The 17,860-nt window shown below is 38.9% G+C and overlaps 1 protein-coding gene and 1 pseudogene across 2 annotated transcripts; one reads left to right on the plus strand and one right to left on the minus strand.

Annotated features, from left to right (window-relative positions):
- Positions 1 to 1,684: 1,684 nt before the first annotated feature.
- On the minus strand, positions 1,685 to 12,266 carry LOC122669880 (probable arabinosyltransferase ARAD1). 2 transcript variants are annotated; one of them, XM_043866760.1, is made up of 8 exons: positions 11,831 to 12,263; positions 11,387 to 11,533; positions 11,026 to 11,090; positions 8,702 to 8,771; positions 6,598 to 6,816; positions 4,208 to 4,351; positions 2,173 to 2,305; positions 1,685 to 2,093 (listed from the first exon to the last, which is right to left on the minus strand). In XM_043866760.1, exons 1-8 carry the CDS (start codon positions 12,170 to 12,172, stop codon positions 1,864 to 1,866), a joined length of 1,350 nt encoding a protein of 449 aa, XP_043722695.1. In that variant the 5' UTR covers positions 12,173 to 12,263; the 3' UTR covers positions 1,685 to 1,863. The 2 variants fall into 2 exon arrangements, with proteins under 2 accessions (XP_043722695.1, XP_043722696.1); XM_043866761.1 differs by lacking the exon at positions 4,208 to 4,351 and having other exon boundaries at positions 11,831 to 12,266.
- A 1,798-nt stretch (positions 12,267 to 14,064) lies between these two features.
- On the plus strand, positions 14,065 to 17,651 carry LOC122667274 (annotated as a pseudogene).
- The last annotated feature ends 209 nt before the right edge of the window (positions 17,652 to 17,860 follow it).

Here is a 17,860-nt window from a genome sequence, read left to right on the forward strand (position 1 = left end):
ATTCACGTGTCGAGTTCGCAAGGCCGCACCACAGTGCACTGTAGAGAATTTTAATCCTGTTCTTAGGATTTTGGAAGCTAATCCATTAACTAAAACAAGTTCTGCACTTCTCTTCGATGTCAACCGTCTAAACTGTCCTCATGTTGGTGCAGTGGCATATCCTAGAGATGTGTTATGATTCATGTTACGAATTAACAACACAATACAACAATGATTGGCAAAAAACCAAAAAAAAAAAAAAGATGATCACACACACAAAACAAAATGATTTACATGGTTCACCCAAGATAGACTACTTTCATGGCCAAGTGATAAACCAAGGCTTCCACTATTCTAATGAATGTGTTACAATGTTGATAAACCCTAATCCTTGAGAATACAAAACCACCCCTAGCATAAACAACTACCAAAATTTTGGGTTGGGACCCCCACCTCTTCGACGAGTTCGTATCCTCTCGAACGCATCAATGAGTGCAATGTGCATCGGACGGTTGGAGCTGTCCGACATGCACCCCAAGGACAGCTCCAGCCGTCTGATGCGTGCTGCCTCTCACTAGCACACTGGAAAGGATTTTTTTGCCTCTCCAACAAGCAAGACCACCGATATTGGAGAAGAATCAACAGTTCTTCATGGATTAAACTAAAATCAAATTTCACCAACAACAGTTTGACTGTGACTGTTAAACTTGGCTTTGATCTTTTGGTGTTCTAGTGAAACAATTCCAATTATCCTAGTCACATTTTGTCTACGGTGATGAATTATGAACAAAAAATGCATCCAACCTCGGCGAAGACCAGATACATACTGATGCTATGCAAATCAGAAGGGTAAATTACAGCGAAGGTCCCTCTCGTTTGGGATTACTATGGTCATGGTTCCTTACATTCAATAGAGTAATAGACCATGGTGACATCCAAACACAGGCACATCACAATTTTTTCTACAAATGATTATTTCAATAAAGATGGAAGAATTGGTTGGCTTCCTTTGCGATAATGGTGAAATGCTTTGATGCTTGAGAAACATTGTCATTTAGATGAGGCATTGATCTATATTATGCTTCAATAGAGAAAAGAAGCAAGCCTAATTGAGTCACCAAATTTTTTTTTTCTTTGGGGGGGGGGGGGAGGGGGCGGGGTAAAGATTTGAGTCAACACTGAGTTAAAATATGAATAGAAAGGAAAATTTTAAAAAAACTATGATTAAACCCATTGAACTAGGGTTTTCTGAAGGAAGCGTTGGGAAAAAGCAACAGAAAAGATGGATCAAACCATGAATCAGAACCATAAGCATACGCTACATTTGCATTGGTGGAGACCCTTTTTTTGGCATGGAGAGAGAGAGAGAGAGAGAGAGAGAGAGAAGTGCTTCGAAGACTCTTCTAACAGTTTATGGTTCCTCTCATTCCGAACAAAAACCAAAGTGGCGTCTATCTCCAGTGGCAAATGCAAGAACGTAAACCACTCTTGAACCTTAACCCTATCGGAGAAGAAACGCAAATAGGGAGGACATCCTAGAAGATGTTTGACATTTTTTACATTTTACTAAGCGAAGAAAGTTCCCCCACACCCACGGTTGGGGGTTCACCCAAAACCCAAAGGTCATAACCCAATACCAAAATGAGCATTTCATTCCAACTGACCAAACAACCTTCAGAGTTCAGGAAATACTGAAACCACTCTGGAAAACACAATCAGCTCATTTGAGCTCTAAAATATGTTGAATATGTTGTCAACTTCTTTTGCAGGCACATTCTCAAATCAACTAGTCTACATCCATGTGTAATGAACTCTGTCCATTAAGATACATTGACTAATTACAAAGGACCCAATCAAAATTTCAAATGTAGTGGTTGAGAAAAATCATGGCAAAGGCATCGGATGTTTCCAGTTATCAAAATGTTCCAAGTTTCTGTTTACAATAGATCTATTGTGCAACCAGAATGTTTCTGCCGACTGGTGGAACTTTCTCACTTTCCTCTGAAGTTCCCACATAATGCCAAGCATTGCTGAGCATGGTTTAGTTTCTGAAGCATAAACCCATAAGCACCTCACCTGTCTTCCACGGGCAATCATTCCGTCTATATCTTCATCTGAACAGTAAAACCAAGTCATGAGCATCAGAGCGTTATGGCATGTAAGTGCAGAGAAATGCCAAATTCTGAGACCAACCTGGAATTGATTCTAGGTACTCCAAGAGTTGTCCTATACGTGTTGATGGCCACTTGATTGATATCTCTGTATAGTCAATGACATTCTGGAAAGGTAATTCTACCTGATCTGATATGATTACTGGAACACATTCCTGTTTCATATGAACATTTAGTGAATTTAAACAAGTCTTGCTTACAAATTTCCCCCATAAAAAGCCATTCTCATGCTCATGTGTGTCTCCGCATTTGTACACATGCACGTGTGCAAGACAGGTGTCCTCCCAGTATAATGAATGCATCTACTTACACAAGGCAGCTAATGAGGCTGTCAATCTTGAGGTTGAAGAAAGCATTCTGGGAGACCAAAGTGGTCCCAGGTTAAAGACAAACTTGTGCTGACCACCTCACCCTCTACTTAAAACATATGGCTTTTGTAACAAAAAGACAGCCTTTTCTCACCCTTTCAATATTTAAAAGGGGGCTGATAACATTCACCAAGGTTAGTGAACTATGAAGTTCGTGAGTTGCCACATTGGCAAACAATTGGTCTACACTGGTTTAGGTGCATGTTATAAAGGTTCCCCCATCCATTCAATTTGTCAAGTGCTAAGGGGTCAAAAGTGCATCTAAAGTTGCAGAAAATTAGAAACACGCAACTAACTCTATTCTTCATAATGAAGGTCTGTGGCATTCATGTAACTTTGTATAACTTTGAACCCTGTTTAGGTCCCTATTACATACTTGTATTAGGCTGAAACTTCATCAGTTTTAGATGCATGAGGGATCCTCTATAACATGCAACCCCCCCCCCCCCTCCCCAACCTCGATGCAGTTAGTCCAACTCAATCAGGTCCGCATAGGCTTAATTTTAAGTAAATAGGTTATATGGGTCATGGACTGACTATTCTTGGGTTTTCTAAAAGGTAAATACTCAGTTTCTAATTTTCCGTCCAATAGTTTCTAGGAGTTTATAGTTTCCAATTTGGGTTCTGCAGTCAGTTTTTCTTTCTGGTACTGCTCTAGAAAATTTTCACAGGTTAGGATAGTTTATTTTCTTCATTTATGACTGCTTTAGGAAAGTTTTGAATGTGAAATCCAAATAACAAGGCTGAACTCTTCCCTATAAAAAGAGGTTGGTCCTTCATTGTAAAGCAATTGTCGTTGATTAAAGAAATTTGGTGTTTGCTTATTTTCAATATGGATTGGATTCCCTATGGCACTGCAGTGTAAGTATTGGCGAGGATTCTCTATGGCCGACTGGGAGGATTCAAAAGGCCATAAGGAGGGTCCTGTTTTGCTGTGTGTCCTCAAGTTCTGTTCTACTACTGCTAGTCCTACACATTAGTTTTCATTAGCCAGTGAACAGGTTAAAATTTCCCTTCCTTAGCTCACTTTGTGAATGCTCTGTATCCAGCTTATGTTTCTGATACCTGCAAGGCTGCAACTCCCTATTACTCTCTCTATCCTACCCCGTTTAGCCTGAAACTTTACCTGTTACCCTGCTCTGTTCTGCTGCAGCCCATTACCAGCTCTACTGCACCCTGTTAACCCCCTAAGTTTTTATTGAGATTTTGATCACTTAAAGGTTCTAATAGAACCTATATTCAATGAGAGTTTCAGCACTAACTAAGCCTTAGTCTGAGAGTTCTCGATTTTCTCCAACCGAGTCCTAACCCTATCCTGTTTCCATTCTATTTCAATTCCTTTCTCGCCTAACCTCTGATCAACCAGACTCCACTGTTTCTGTCAGCAAACCTATATTTCTAGGCTCTAACCCATAACCCCAATCAACCATTCCTTTCTGTCCTAATTTAGGCCTTGGCATCAAACCCTAATTCGTGTAATTAGTGTTTCCCTCGTGCCATCAACTCTAACCTTGGTGAACATTAACTGTCCTTTAAGAAATTATGCTAGAATGGCTTTATTAAAAAGGAAACGTGGAAAGTGAGAAAGGCAAATAGATAATCAGCATTAGCCACATCAGCCTCTAGCCACACACACACACGCACACGAGAGAGAGAGAGAGAGAGAGAGAGAGAGAGAGAGAGAGAGACCACAAAATACGATTCATAAAATCGAAGCGTCCATGATGACTCGCCACGTGGAGCTAGGCAGAACTTCGCATTGCGCAGATGTTGGAAATACTCTGTCCTTCCCAATTTGTCAGGGCCACTGAACTTCAACTCTGGAGATTCCAACTGTTCATAATATCAACATGCATGATTTCTAGAAATACTTGCCACATTAATTAATACAACAATGAAGAAATTACAGTATGCAGAAAAGTTATCATCATAAAATAAAATAGAAAGGAAACCAACCTGATTAATCGAAAACATCTAAACACAACAAGCAAATAGGCAAAGAAGCTTGTGTGCCAACTTTCTACTTCAGCAAGGAAACAATAAACTTGATTAACAGCATAGATTCACTGGGCATATATGGTTGCTTTCTCAAAAAGATATTCAAAATTATCATCGGGATCATGAACAACTAGACCACCATAGCAAAGTCTAGTCCTAGTATGGTGATTTCAACTTGCTTTTGGGAATCATCTTGAAGAGGAGATGAAGCAACATTATTTTCTCAACTGATCATAATGGAACTTAAACTCATGTTGAGTCAGAGTCCATAGCTCTTCTGCAAGGGACTTGAGTTAATACATGGGTTTTGATTATTGACGGTGAACAGTGACTCATCAAGGATAATTGGGTTCGTGCAATCAAAGAATATATACCCTTGGAGGGCAAAATCATCTCAGAAATCTCAAATTGTTGACCCTAGTTTTAACAGCCAAAGTCAATCAATGAGCCAATGACAGCGGAATAGACAGCAAACACCAGCATATCCAAGGATTAGTTGTTCTGGTATGGCCTTCAGGGGACAGTCATCACCTATCCCTTCCATCTATGTTTCCCACTCCAACCCTCTGACCTAATTTACAATTTCTACTTCCTAACCTGAAGTGTCCGCATCCCCTTGTATAAATCACAACAAGAACTTGGTCTAAACCTAAATTTTGCTTTAAGGGAAACTTTGTCACTTCATTGTATTCTGGCACCACTGGATATTTAGAACATTTGCAGAACAGAGAACCATATCTAAGGAAACTAAGGCTGTGTTTGGTATGCTTTCTTGGAATGCATTCTAGGTCAATTTCGCATTCTTGGACGACAAAAACAACTATATTATCGTCCAAGAATGCGAAATCGACTTAGAATGCATTCCAAGAATGCATACCAAACACTGCCTAAATATCCATGCTTAGAAAACTGCCATGACCAGTACTGACACAACTTGGGGATGACATTGGTACTAGACAAGTTACGGATATGGCATGTACAATTGTAGTACCAAATTTTCCTCAGACTGGTGTGGTAGTTGGTTGTTTCTCCACACTCTCGGTAACCACCAGATCTGATTTCCAGAGAGAAATAATCTACCCTGGCTCTATATACACACATGGTTAGGCAACCCATCTCTGTCGCTTGATAATGCATAGTTAGTTGTAGCACAAATTTTCTCATATGATATTGAATCCATGTGTATTTTCCTTTCTGATTCTACTATTAAAAAGAATATATAATTAAAACTCAGTGAATACAAAAGTTCTAGTATTGCAATAGTATATTAGATGAATTTTTCACACCCATATTTGTCGGAGATATCAAACTCCTCTCTTTTGCACATCCTGATTCATATTTTGGTGTTTTAGGACTGAAATAAACTCAATAGGAAATATGGAGAAAAAACAAGTTGTCAATGAGCTTGCACAAAATCATCCTGGAGCAGAGCAGAAACCAGATATTAAAAATAACAAGTAACTGCCAACCTACAAGGTCCAGTTGTGCATCATAGCAAGAAGAAAACATAGTTGTCAAAGTGTCGCCTAGGCGTCCAAGGTGACAACACACTTTGTTGACACTTCACGAGTTTACATTGATTTATGTTTATTGCTTTGTTTTTTGATGACACAGTTTAAGTTGTCAAATGATAAAAGAAAAGGGGGGAAGGGGAGTGCAATGGTTGCATAATAGAAACCATATTAGGTACATTATACATATTTTAGTAGTTCATTGATTTCATAACAGGAACCATATTAGGTACATCTCTATGCACATTTCAGTGGCACATAGAGACATGTAGGCCTCTGTGGGTCCAAGAAACCTGTCAAGAATTGTCTAGTCCATGTGTGTCCAACACATGGACTCCTACAAAGACACCCATATATCACAGAATTATGGGCACATCATCCCACCTTTGTGTCAATGACGATGAGTTCATGATAACAAGAACTATAACAACAACAGCAATAACAAAAATAGTAAGAACTAAAATAACAATAAGAATATAAAACAACAGAACAAAGAACTAAAAATATGTAAATAATATATCACCATCAATCCAAATTCTAGCAACTACAAAACCATAGATGGAAACAAACCTTATCAGGGAACTGCTTCGCAAGCTCCATCAATTGAAGACGACCAACCTTTCCTTGAGCTCGGCCCAAGTAGTTCGCCAAATACTTCCTCTTTGATAAGGGCAAAGGCTGAACTAAGGTAACCCCATGTTTAGTCATCCCATCATCGACATTTCCAGGTATTATGATATCTTTCCACGTGTTAAATGCACTTGTATCTCGTTTGTCTGTACGATCACCCTGCAGTAACAATAAATGCATATGTTATGCCAAATAAAAGCATATGTAATGCCAAAACCAGCTCCTTGAGAATCACTGGAAAAACCAGTCGTGTCTACCCTACATGAACAACTAGAACTATTCAGCATATGTAAATGGAACATTGTGTGATAAAATTCATGGATCAGCAAAATAGACAGAAAAATTCTGCAATAAAATCTCATGACATGCGAAAGAAAATTGAAAATGACTAATTCTATGACTTTACAAAATGGGAAGGACGTGCTATTAGCCAATCCGGGAATGCAGTTCCCATTATTATCTTGTCGATGTGACAATCAACGAGGCAGATTACCAATCCCCCTTCCTGACACATATATTCTAGATCGTAATCGCATAATCTGTAGAGCCCGAAAATATCTGTTCCTAAAAGGCCACTTTGTTTATGAAACAGTAGTGTTATGCTACAACTCATTAAATCAATCTAAAAGGAGGTTCATGATTTGGCAAGCAATGAAAACAATAACTCAATAAGTTTTAATACACTAATCAAAACTTACTATCTACATATCTGAAACTATGGCAGGCAATGAAGCAGGTTAACACAGGTTGAGCTACAGTGTCGTATGTATGTGCCCAGTCCAACCTGGCCCGATTGCCCAACAAGCAAGGGGGATTCAACTATGCCAGCACAGTGTCTGTTGGCATGTTTAAGGGGACATGTTAGTTAAATTGCAGTCCAGCCTGGCTTCTCCATGTGCCAATATAACTATTAGAGAAGTCAATTATGTTCTAAGAACAGTGACTATGGGGGGAGGGGGGACCCATACATGGTTAGCCATAAGATTGGGATAGGCCACTAGATTTGACATGTGGCCAGGGAAATCCCCATCTATCCAACAGCTAGAATGACCAAATCATGTCTTTGAGGGAGAAATAGGCAACACAGCCGGTAACATGTGGCCAGGGAAATCCCCATTTATCCAACAGCTAGAATGACCAAATCATGACTTTGAGGGAGAAATAGGCAGCACAGCCGGTAACATGCAGCAACCCCTATCCATATAATAAAACATTTTAATTATAACAGAAAAATATTTGTTAATTAGCCAAGCCCGCAGATTTATCCTATTGCCAACTGGATGTTCTAGGAATCAGGTCCCGAACCAATGACTGAGGCAAGCCCATTTCTTAGAGAGGGCAGGATATGGCAGAGGTCATGTGGTAGGTAGGCCAGGAGAGGACTGTTCCAGGGGAAGTGCTAGGACCTCTATAATGGTACTGTACCAACACAACCTAAGAGAAGTCGTACAAGGAATCAGAGCCCAACACCACATGCATCCATCCTAAGAGATTGCCTAGGCCAAACATCAGCATGATCACTTGGCAAAAACATGTATCTTTTATGGTCTCATTTAGATTGTTAAAAAGAATCTCTTAAATCTCCAAGAGAAAACCCAAAGATAGATGTTTCAAATTTCATCATCTGATCATACTGAATTTTTTACTCATACAACCTCTATATAAGAACTGTTCAGCGTTCGTTCCAATCCTTCATACATTGGACATGCATTCAAATATGGTGGCAACTGTAAGAACCCTATCTAGACACAATTCAGGCCCAAGAGCCGCACTCAAGGAACTAACCAAACAGAGTAGATCGAAAACTAAATTAGGAATACATGTTTACGTGGAAAACATGCCACTTAGTTTGAGAACCAAGAAAAATGACTTATGGCACATAATAGCCGAACAATTTGGAACAGATTCCAACACTTGGCGCTAGAAACTCATCCCACCCACCCCCTTTCTTTTTTAAACCTACTATGATGATAATGATACTTCACAATCCCATTACTGACATCAAATATGCTTTCAAAAATAGGCCATTTGAAGAGTAACCTACCTCCGGAGTAAGAATGATAGATCGATTCAAGTACATCGCCCAAGACCGAAATAAGTGAGCCCCAGCACCACTGTATTCATAGAGAACCATAAATCAGTCCAAGTAAAATTACTGGATAAAACCCAAAATAATGCAGATAAAATAGGGGCAGTTGGTGACAAATTCAATGTCTATCAATAATATTTTATTAACATAAGAAACACCAGATCAACCAAGGAGTTTCTCGTGCAAATATGAGCATGCATGTGTAGAAATAAAAATCTAAATACTGCACTGAGAGAGCAACAAGAACCACATTTGGACTTCTTGACTCAGTCTCAGACATGGGAACCCCCACATCCAACAAAATTTTACAGAACCACATCAAATTCTGTAACTTGCACATTGGAGCTTTGCCTACATCATTCCATGACTCCCTCACTACTCTGCTGCTTCGGAAGATACATTGTTTAAAAGGGGTGGATCTAGAGCAAGTAAATAAGCTATTAGTGTGCTTGGACAAGTAGGTGGAAAGCCTAAAGAAACTGTTCCAATTAGGAACCAGGACGTCATTTTTAACCACTCAAAGGGAAAAATATTTAAAGATGTCACAATGTTTAGGAGAACAGAAGAGCACTTTTTTGTCAGGTAAACCACCTGAATCACATCTAGTAATCAATTTCTTGAGTAGCTTGATTTTTCACCTCAAAGTGTGTGACCATGTTGACCCTATTCAGGTAATGGTTTATGGTTTCTTTAATTCTTTCAAAGCAACAATTTTCATATATAACAGAAAAAAGAATCTCCCATCACTAGAAGCATGATGCTCAACCCAACTCAGCCTTATTCCAACTAAATGCGGTTGGCTACATGGATCCTTACCCTCCAGCCAGCTCTACTAAATCCATACTTGATACAAGGCCTAAGGTATGCATGTCTTTCCTCACCACTACACCCAGAATCATTTTAGGTACCCCTGGCTCTTTTAGCTCCCTCAATCAAAATCAAATCACTCCATACTGGAGCATTTAAAGGCCTCCGTTGTACATGGCCATGCCACCTCAAACGACTTTCTCGCAGCTTATCATGTATCGGAGCTACTCCAAAATCAGCTCTAATTTGTTCATTCCGTATTTTATCCTTCCTAGTTTTACCACACATCCATCTCAACATTTTCATCTCAGCTACACTGTGTTTATCTCATGATGTTTCTTAACTGCCCACATTCTGCACCATACATCATAGCCAGTCGTACAACTGTCCCATAAAATTTTTCTTTAAGTTTTAAAAGAATGCGTCTATCACACAACACTCCGAACACATCTCTCCACTTCATCCATCCTATTTTAATTCTCTATTAACACCATCCTCTATTTCTCCCTTCTTTATTTATGATTGAACCCAGAATCTAAATTATCACTTTACGGTATCACACCTCATTATCCATTCTATTGTAACTAAAGTTACACACCATATACTCTGTTTTTGTTCTACTTATCTTAAAACTTTTTTATTCCAAGGTTGATCTCCATAATTCCAACTTGGTGTTAATCCCTACTTTTGTCTCATCCACCAAATAATATCATCAACAAAAAGCATATACCAAGGGATCTGATCTTGAATGTCTCTAATTAAGTCCACCCACAGTTCTTACACCAGTCACCACGCCATTATACATATATTTAACTATGTCCACATATTTACTTGAAACATTTCTCTTCTCTAATACTTGCCACATTAACTCTCTAGGGACTCTTTCATAAGCTTTTTCTAGGTCAATAAAGACTATATGGAGATATTTTGCAATCTCTAAATCTTTCCATAAGTCTCCTAAATAAATAGCTTTTGTTTTTGTTCTTCCTAGCATAAAACCAAATTGGTTATCCGTAATAATAGTTTCTTCGTCTCAAGCTTTCAATAACTCTTCTCCCATAATTTCAAAGTATGACTCATCAGTTTTATACCTCTATAATTATTACACCTCTGAATATCACATTTATTTTATAAATTAAAACCACAAATCTTCTCCTATATTCATCTGGCATTTTCCTTGTACTCATAATCTTATTAAACAACTTGGTTAGCCAAGATAAACCACAGATTCCTAAGCTCTTCCAAACCTCTATTGTGACCCCATCTGGACTTGGTGTTTTGCCTACTTTCATCCTCCTTAAAGCTTCTTTTACTTCAAGCACCTTAATTTTTTGTAAATATCGATGACATGTGGGAGAAATATCACACATGTAATAGGAAAAATACAAAAGACTAAGTAGTTTCTTAATCAAGTGGAAAAGCTCAGCAACACAAGAGACATGATCACAGCAATATGGGATGAGAACGGCTACCTTGGGAAGACAAATACATGGTCACGGCCACCTGAACGCCGAAAATATGACATTTGACTTAGAACCTGAAGGCAGCAGCAGGGAAGCCGATCAAACAAAAGCTCCATTTAAAATCAAGTGGTATTCTCGAAAACAATATCAAGCAAAACTATCATTTTGATAACATAACGAAAAACACCAATAACATTTTAGATATTGAAATCCTCCCACCTTCAGTAAATGGTTACTGAGGGTTGATAAAGGACAACGGTTTCTTTGCTACCTTCATATTATAATGCCGCTTCTCATACAAACGCACATTGTGCACACTGATTGAAATGGACACCCTAAAAATTTTCTTTTTCTGAAGGACTTTCTTTACCTTCACATATGTCTGGTTTATCTCCTTATCGTTCAAACCTCCCATCATCCGAACACATTTAACATAACTCGGAACAAAAAACAGATCTGCGTTCTCTTTCTTCAATGTCCGGAACTTAGACTGGAGCAGCAATGTGTGGATTTTTACCTAAAATGTTTCAGGGGTAAAACAGAGCTTTAGCACTAGAGTAGCCCAGCAGTTTCAGTTGAACACATAAACAAACGAGAAAAGAACAGCAAATTCCAGGGGGAGAGGGGGGAGCAAAGAAAATCTCCACAATTCATCTCACTGTATTTAGAAGGAACGAAATTGAATAATTTCAACAGAACTCAAAGAACTGTAGAATTTCAAAGGAATACAAACAAGAAAAGGAAATAAAAAATGAAATTAATACGTAGAAATGGAGAAATTTCGATGAAAAGAAAATACATAAAGAATAATCACCTGAGTTCCCCATTGACCTTTCAGGCAGGACTCTGGAGAGATCTTACCGTCCCTCCCACGCATTAACTCTTTCAACCCATCAATCTCGCGCTCATCATAGACATAAATCTTGAGAAAGAGGTGTGACCCGTAACCTCTATCAGGCCATGAAATCGAGCCACCATTGTCGACAAAGGAGCTCTTCACCTCCCCAGAGGAATAATTGGAGGAATTTAATGATTGGTCGAAGATTCTCGTGATGAAGAATGTCGCAGCGACCAAAGCTAGGGCGCCAATCTGGTGTGTTCTGGTGCAGAAGGAGTGTGATGTGTGGGCTTTGTATTTGCTGGTTAGGCTTGCCATGGACCAAGCAGGGAAAATCTAAAACAGTGAAAGTGTGAGAATGAGAGCCGAGAGGAGTGCAGTGCCGGTGACTGTGATAGTTCGTCTTCAGTTCGCATGTTCCTATTTCGTGAGACGGTGAGAAACAGAACTGAGATGGCAAATTTTTTTTATTTTATTATTATTATTATTTTTTTATGAAATGGTTTATTTCACTGTCTTCAGTTCGCATGTTCGTATGTCCCGGAAAAAAAAAAAAACCAAATAAATACGGGTTTTTTACAAATGCCCCCCTATAACTTTTTTAATTGTAAATTCCTCCTTTTTTCAAAAATAGTGTAGCACTTTAGTTTAGTCTGTTAATTTGGAAAATTAGACATTAGTTTTAGGGAATCTAATGACCAAAATGCCCTTATGATAAAAATCCACAAAAAATAAAGAATAAAATAATTAAATTGCCCTCATCTTTCTCAAAACCTAAACCATTTGTGGAAGATGAACCGTAAATCAAATCTCCAAAATTGAAAATTAAACCTCCAAAATTGAAGTTGTAGTGAGAGAGAGAGAGAGAGAGATTGATACCTTTAATTCATTAAGAGCATTTGGTGAGTGTTGTAGTAGGTTCCCTCGTACTATGACCTGAAATGCTTGGTGTAACAATCTTCTTATATTAATATCCTTAATAATTGTAAATGATAGTTTGGTTGGTATTACATTTGGTAGGCATGTAATAATTTAAGTATTAGAATTGGCTTAAGCAACAAAGAAAAAAAAAAAAAAAAAATTGCATTGAGATTGGCCGACATGTTGAAAACAAATCCTAAAATTATGCAAAAAAAATAGTAGAAATCGTAAATAATAAATACACAACGAACACAAGGATTTATGTTGTTCAACAAGATTGCCTATGTCATCGGTGAGATGGGATCAGTTTCACTATCAATGGAGAATAGGGTTAAAGTCGCTCGTCCTTATACCTCTTTCGGATGGTGTATATGTGTTCCTTATGTCCATGATGTATGTGTATTCCCAACGACCTCTTAACACTCTTCGAAATCAACCTACAAACCAAACGACGGAATCCAATACATCATACCCTCAACAAGATATAAGTCCAAGGGGTAGTTCAGTTGATAAGGAACTAAGGATCAACAGCTCACAATTAAGCGGTGATAATTAAGTTGGACTCTTCATGAGTTCATGGGCCTAACCATTAAAAAATTGTGGGTGACAACAGTCCATCGTATTGGTTTAATTAAATGGATATACAGATAGGAATGATCAAGAAGTTCTTGGATCTGACCCATTCTATTTTTATCGATCTCCTAGTCCAAAATGTTACAATTACTGTTGGATCCTGGTCGTGACTACATTTTACTATAACATAACCCTCTAAAACAAAACAAAGTTGATAGTCAATTACGGTGGGACGTGCGAGAAGTTGATTTTTGAGAAACCACACTTCTTCTCTCCGATCCTCTCCATTAAATAATATTTCAGAATTCACAGTCTATACGTGGTCGAGTAGTAGAATGATATAATCCATATGAAATATATATACCATAAAATTTTTACTTTAATCCTCTCTCTCTATATATATAAAGAAACCCTTCCCCTCACCTCTCCCAACACTCTCACACAACACTTTTTTCTTGTTCACTCCTTTTGCCCTCAAGTATAGAATAATCGTTTCACCATTACTTTGTAGGGATTTTTGTTCTTTCATCATCTTCATCAATAGTTAGTTACCTGTTTAATTTGTAGTGAAAGAGATATATCGACATGGAATTTGAACAAGCCATGCATGGTTGGAAACACCTACTGGCACCCAAGAGCCGAAGCTAAGCACGACAACCATCCCATTGATGATCTGAACGACAGTTCTTCCATGAGAAGCAGTATTAATATTATATATGGACTTTGATGATGACGATCCTGATCATTGTGTCCAACAACACTCCATCGATTCCTTTGGTTATAAGCTTGAGATTGATCAGCTGGTGGCCCAGAATGATTCTACAGAGATCAAATTAGCATGGTTGAGATCACAAGTGATCGGACACCATTTGGAATTTCACACTCCATTTGGAAAACGCATTCTCACCTATACATTGAAGACTTCATTGCCAATTCTGTTCTTCTTCCTTTCTATGGTATATATATATATATATCCCACCAACTTAATTGGCTTAATTAATTGGTAACGTTAGATATATCTGGGCCTCTTTATGTACATGAAATGCTAAGAGTTCATCATTTAATTTTGATCTTGTTTTGTGTAGGGAACACACATACAAGTGACAGTTACGTGGGGCAAAAGACCACCAAGATGGTGAAGGATATGCCACCAGATACATCAAGATTTGCTTAATTAGGGGCAGCAGCAGCAGCAGCAGATGATGCACTCATATTCTGCGGCTCCGGCACCACTGCGGCCATCAAGCGGCTTCAAGAGGTGATGGGAATCACAGTGCCTTCAACCATGAGAGATAGGATACTAACGAGCCTACAGAGGGAGGAGAGATGGGTGATATTTGTTGGGCCATACGAGCACCACTCCAACCTCCTCTCATGGCGTAATAGCCTAGCTGAGGTTATTGAGATCGGTCTTGACGAGGATGGATTGATAGACATCCGATCTCTAAGTCGCCAACTTGACTCTTACAATAAGGGTTCCAAACGTCCTATGTTGGGTTCATTCTCAGCTTGTAGCAATGTTACTGGAATCTACTCTGACACACGTGCCATTGCCTGTCTTCTTCTCCTGTACTGCAGTGGCGGGAGCTGGAGCATCCAGCACCTCCTTCGATCACTCCACGTGGCCCATTTTGAATCCAACTGCATAATATTGTTTGAACCATTATTTTAATCTAAACCTCCCATTAACCTCTCTCAGCCGCTCATATTCCATTAAACCAGACCCAATATAGCGTACATGCTTTTAGCGTTTATTATTGTTGGAAATTGCTGTGTAAGCTTTGAAATCACATAAGAATGAATCAGAGATTAAACTCAGAGAAGAGGGATGCATGTCACTGTGAATCAGAGATTAAAACTCAAAGAATTGAAGAAGAGGACCACCACTTTCAGCAATTTCTACCTTTTTGCTGCTTTCTTTTGACTAAGAGAAATAGACATTAAAACACAGAGGAAGAAGGACCCATTTAAATGGAGCTTCGATGAAGGTTCTTGTCGGGGTTTATGTTTTTTTTGTTTCTTCAAAGAAATCGGAAACTAGCAAAACCTCAAAACCCAACATCTTTTTCCAATTGTTTTTCTGATCCAAAGCTGATTCAGTGCCATCGTCGTCTGAATTATGTGGCGTTCGGAAAACGAGAGAGAAGAAGAGGGGAGAGTTACATTACCTATCGTCCCCGGTCGCTGTTCGCCTTCGTCGCCTTTCGCCGTTCGCCGTTCAACCAGTAGAGATAGAGGTGAGAGCTCCCTAGGGTTTGTCGTTGTTTAAACAAAATGAATAGAGAAAAAGGATGGAAGAGAAAGACCCACTTTCTTATTCTCGATTTTGGTTTTTAACAAGTGAAATACATTGGATCGGGTTTAATGAGATCTGAACGGGAGAGAGAGGTTAATGGGAGGTCTACATTAAAATAATGGTTCAAACAATATTATACCCTTGGATTCAAAGAGGGCCATGTGGAGTGATCGCAAGGGGGTGCTGGACGCTCCAGCTCCCGCCACTGCAGGACAGGAGCCAAGCCTATCTGTTCTCTTTAATCTTGTGCTCTAATAATTGACATTGAGTAATGACAATTGACAACATATATATTTATTTATTGGCCGGGTACAGTACTGGTCCTTACGTGGAGATCAACATGTGTTCAGGAGAGGTGGAGGGCTATGATGCAATATTTCTAAGCCCACATAAGGTCCTAGGTGGGCCTAGAACCCCTGGCATCCTTCTGATGAACAAAGCCTTGTACCAGTTGAGATCTTCTGCCCCTTCTACCTGTGGCGGTGGAACTGTTGATTTTGTCAATGGCTTTAGCGAAGAGGTATATATATATATATAACGAAAAAAACCCAAACACTTTCAATCCAACCAGTTGGCTTAATTTGTGGTTTTGTTAATTAATAATCATTAAAATCATATATAATCCAGGCTTAAATATTATAAGCTAACCTATATATCATTAACTTTGATCAATTTAATTAATTACAGCACACATTGTATTATGAAGATGTGGAAGAGAGGGAGGATGCTGGAACTCCACCCATCATTGAGAAGATAAGAGCAGCAATGGCTTTCTGGGTGAAGGACTTCATTGGTTATAATACTGTGATTGAAAACCAAGAAGATGCATTCATAAATGCAGCCCTTAATAGGCTTCTTCCCAACCCAAACATATCAGTGTTAGGGAATACAAGTGCAAGGCGACAAGCGATTCTTTCTTTTGTTATTTTCTCTGCGACAAATTCTTCCTCTTCCGATTTGGAAACAAAAATTGAAGCTCATAGAGGAAGAAGAGGACTTAACAATACGTGGAGGACAGAGTCAGGAAACAAGAGAGAGAAGCCTCTCCATGGGCCTTTCGTGGCAAAACTCCTCAATGACCTCTTCGGCATCCAAGCTCGAGCTGGGTGCGCTTGTGCCGCACCCTATGGTCACTCTCTACTCGGCATGGACGAGGCACGTTCTCCAGCCTTTCGGTCTGCTATCCAAGAGGTCAGTAGTTCAATCATTCCTTATTTGGTCCGGATCCTCTACTTCCGCTTGTCTCTACTGCCATGTGAGCCCTACACACAACGAGGTGTGTAAAGACCGCCTTACCCCTGCTTATTCGTTTGCCATACTTATCTCTAAATTAATTAAGCCCCCTTTTGGTCCAACCTTCCTGACCCATTTATTTGAAAATGCTTGCTTAATTAATTACATACATTGATAAATATATTTCTGCTACTTAATTTACAGGGCAACACTGGTGTAAAACCTGGATGGACAAGAATTAGTTTTCCTTACTACATGGCAATAGAAGAGTTTGAGTTCATTCTAGCTGCTTTGGAACTCATTGCACAGTATGGTCAGCGCTTCCTTCCACTATATAGCTTCAATTGGAAAACAGGTACTTGGACCTTCAAATTGGAAGCTTTCATGGATAGAGAATATACTAGGAGAGGATTCTGTACTTTATTCGAAAGACTTTTCGGTGATGGAAACGAAGCCGGAGATAAAAAAACAACTACTATAGATCAAGGGATGGTGGCAGTGATTACAGTGATGGGAAGAAAGCTGTTGAGGTGATCAGTAGATATGCCTCCTACTTGGAGACGGCTAAGTATGTAGCGGGTTTCCTACCAAAGTTTCCTCCACAAACGTAGGATTCCAAAAGACATAGACCCTAGCCTTGCATATTTTAGGGTATAAAATTGGCTGTGTCACCCAATTTTGTGCCTTTTGTATAAGGATATGAAAATTTTATTTTTGGTTTACATTTTAGGGGACTCTGCTATTGTTAAGGATCCTTAACATTTGTCCTCTTTCATTCTTTCCTATTGAATTGTCCTCATTTTATTCATTCTTTCATAAACAATTGTACTTTTCTTTAACAACAGTAGTCAAAGTCAAAGTCAAATTCATATTTTTATTGTTCTTGAATTTTATATAAAGAAGTTCTAATTTGGCTTTGGGCTCCCCTTCTCTTCATGGGCTTTCTATCTATGGGCATTGGTCCTTCAAACCTCAATGGGGCA

The sequence above is a fragment of the Telopea speciosissima genome, chromosome 7 (assembly GCF_018873765.1).
Source record: "Telopea speciosissima isolate NSW1024214 ecotype Mountain lineage chromosome 7, Tspe_v1, whole genome shotgun sequence".
NCBI lineage: Eukaryota > Viridiplantae > Streptophyta > Magnoliopsida > Proteales > Proteaceae > Telopea > Telopea speciosissima.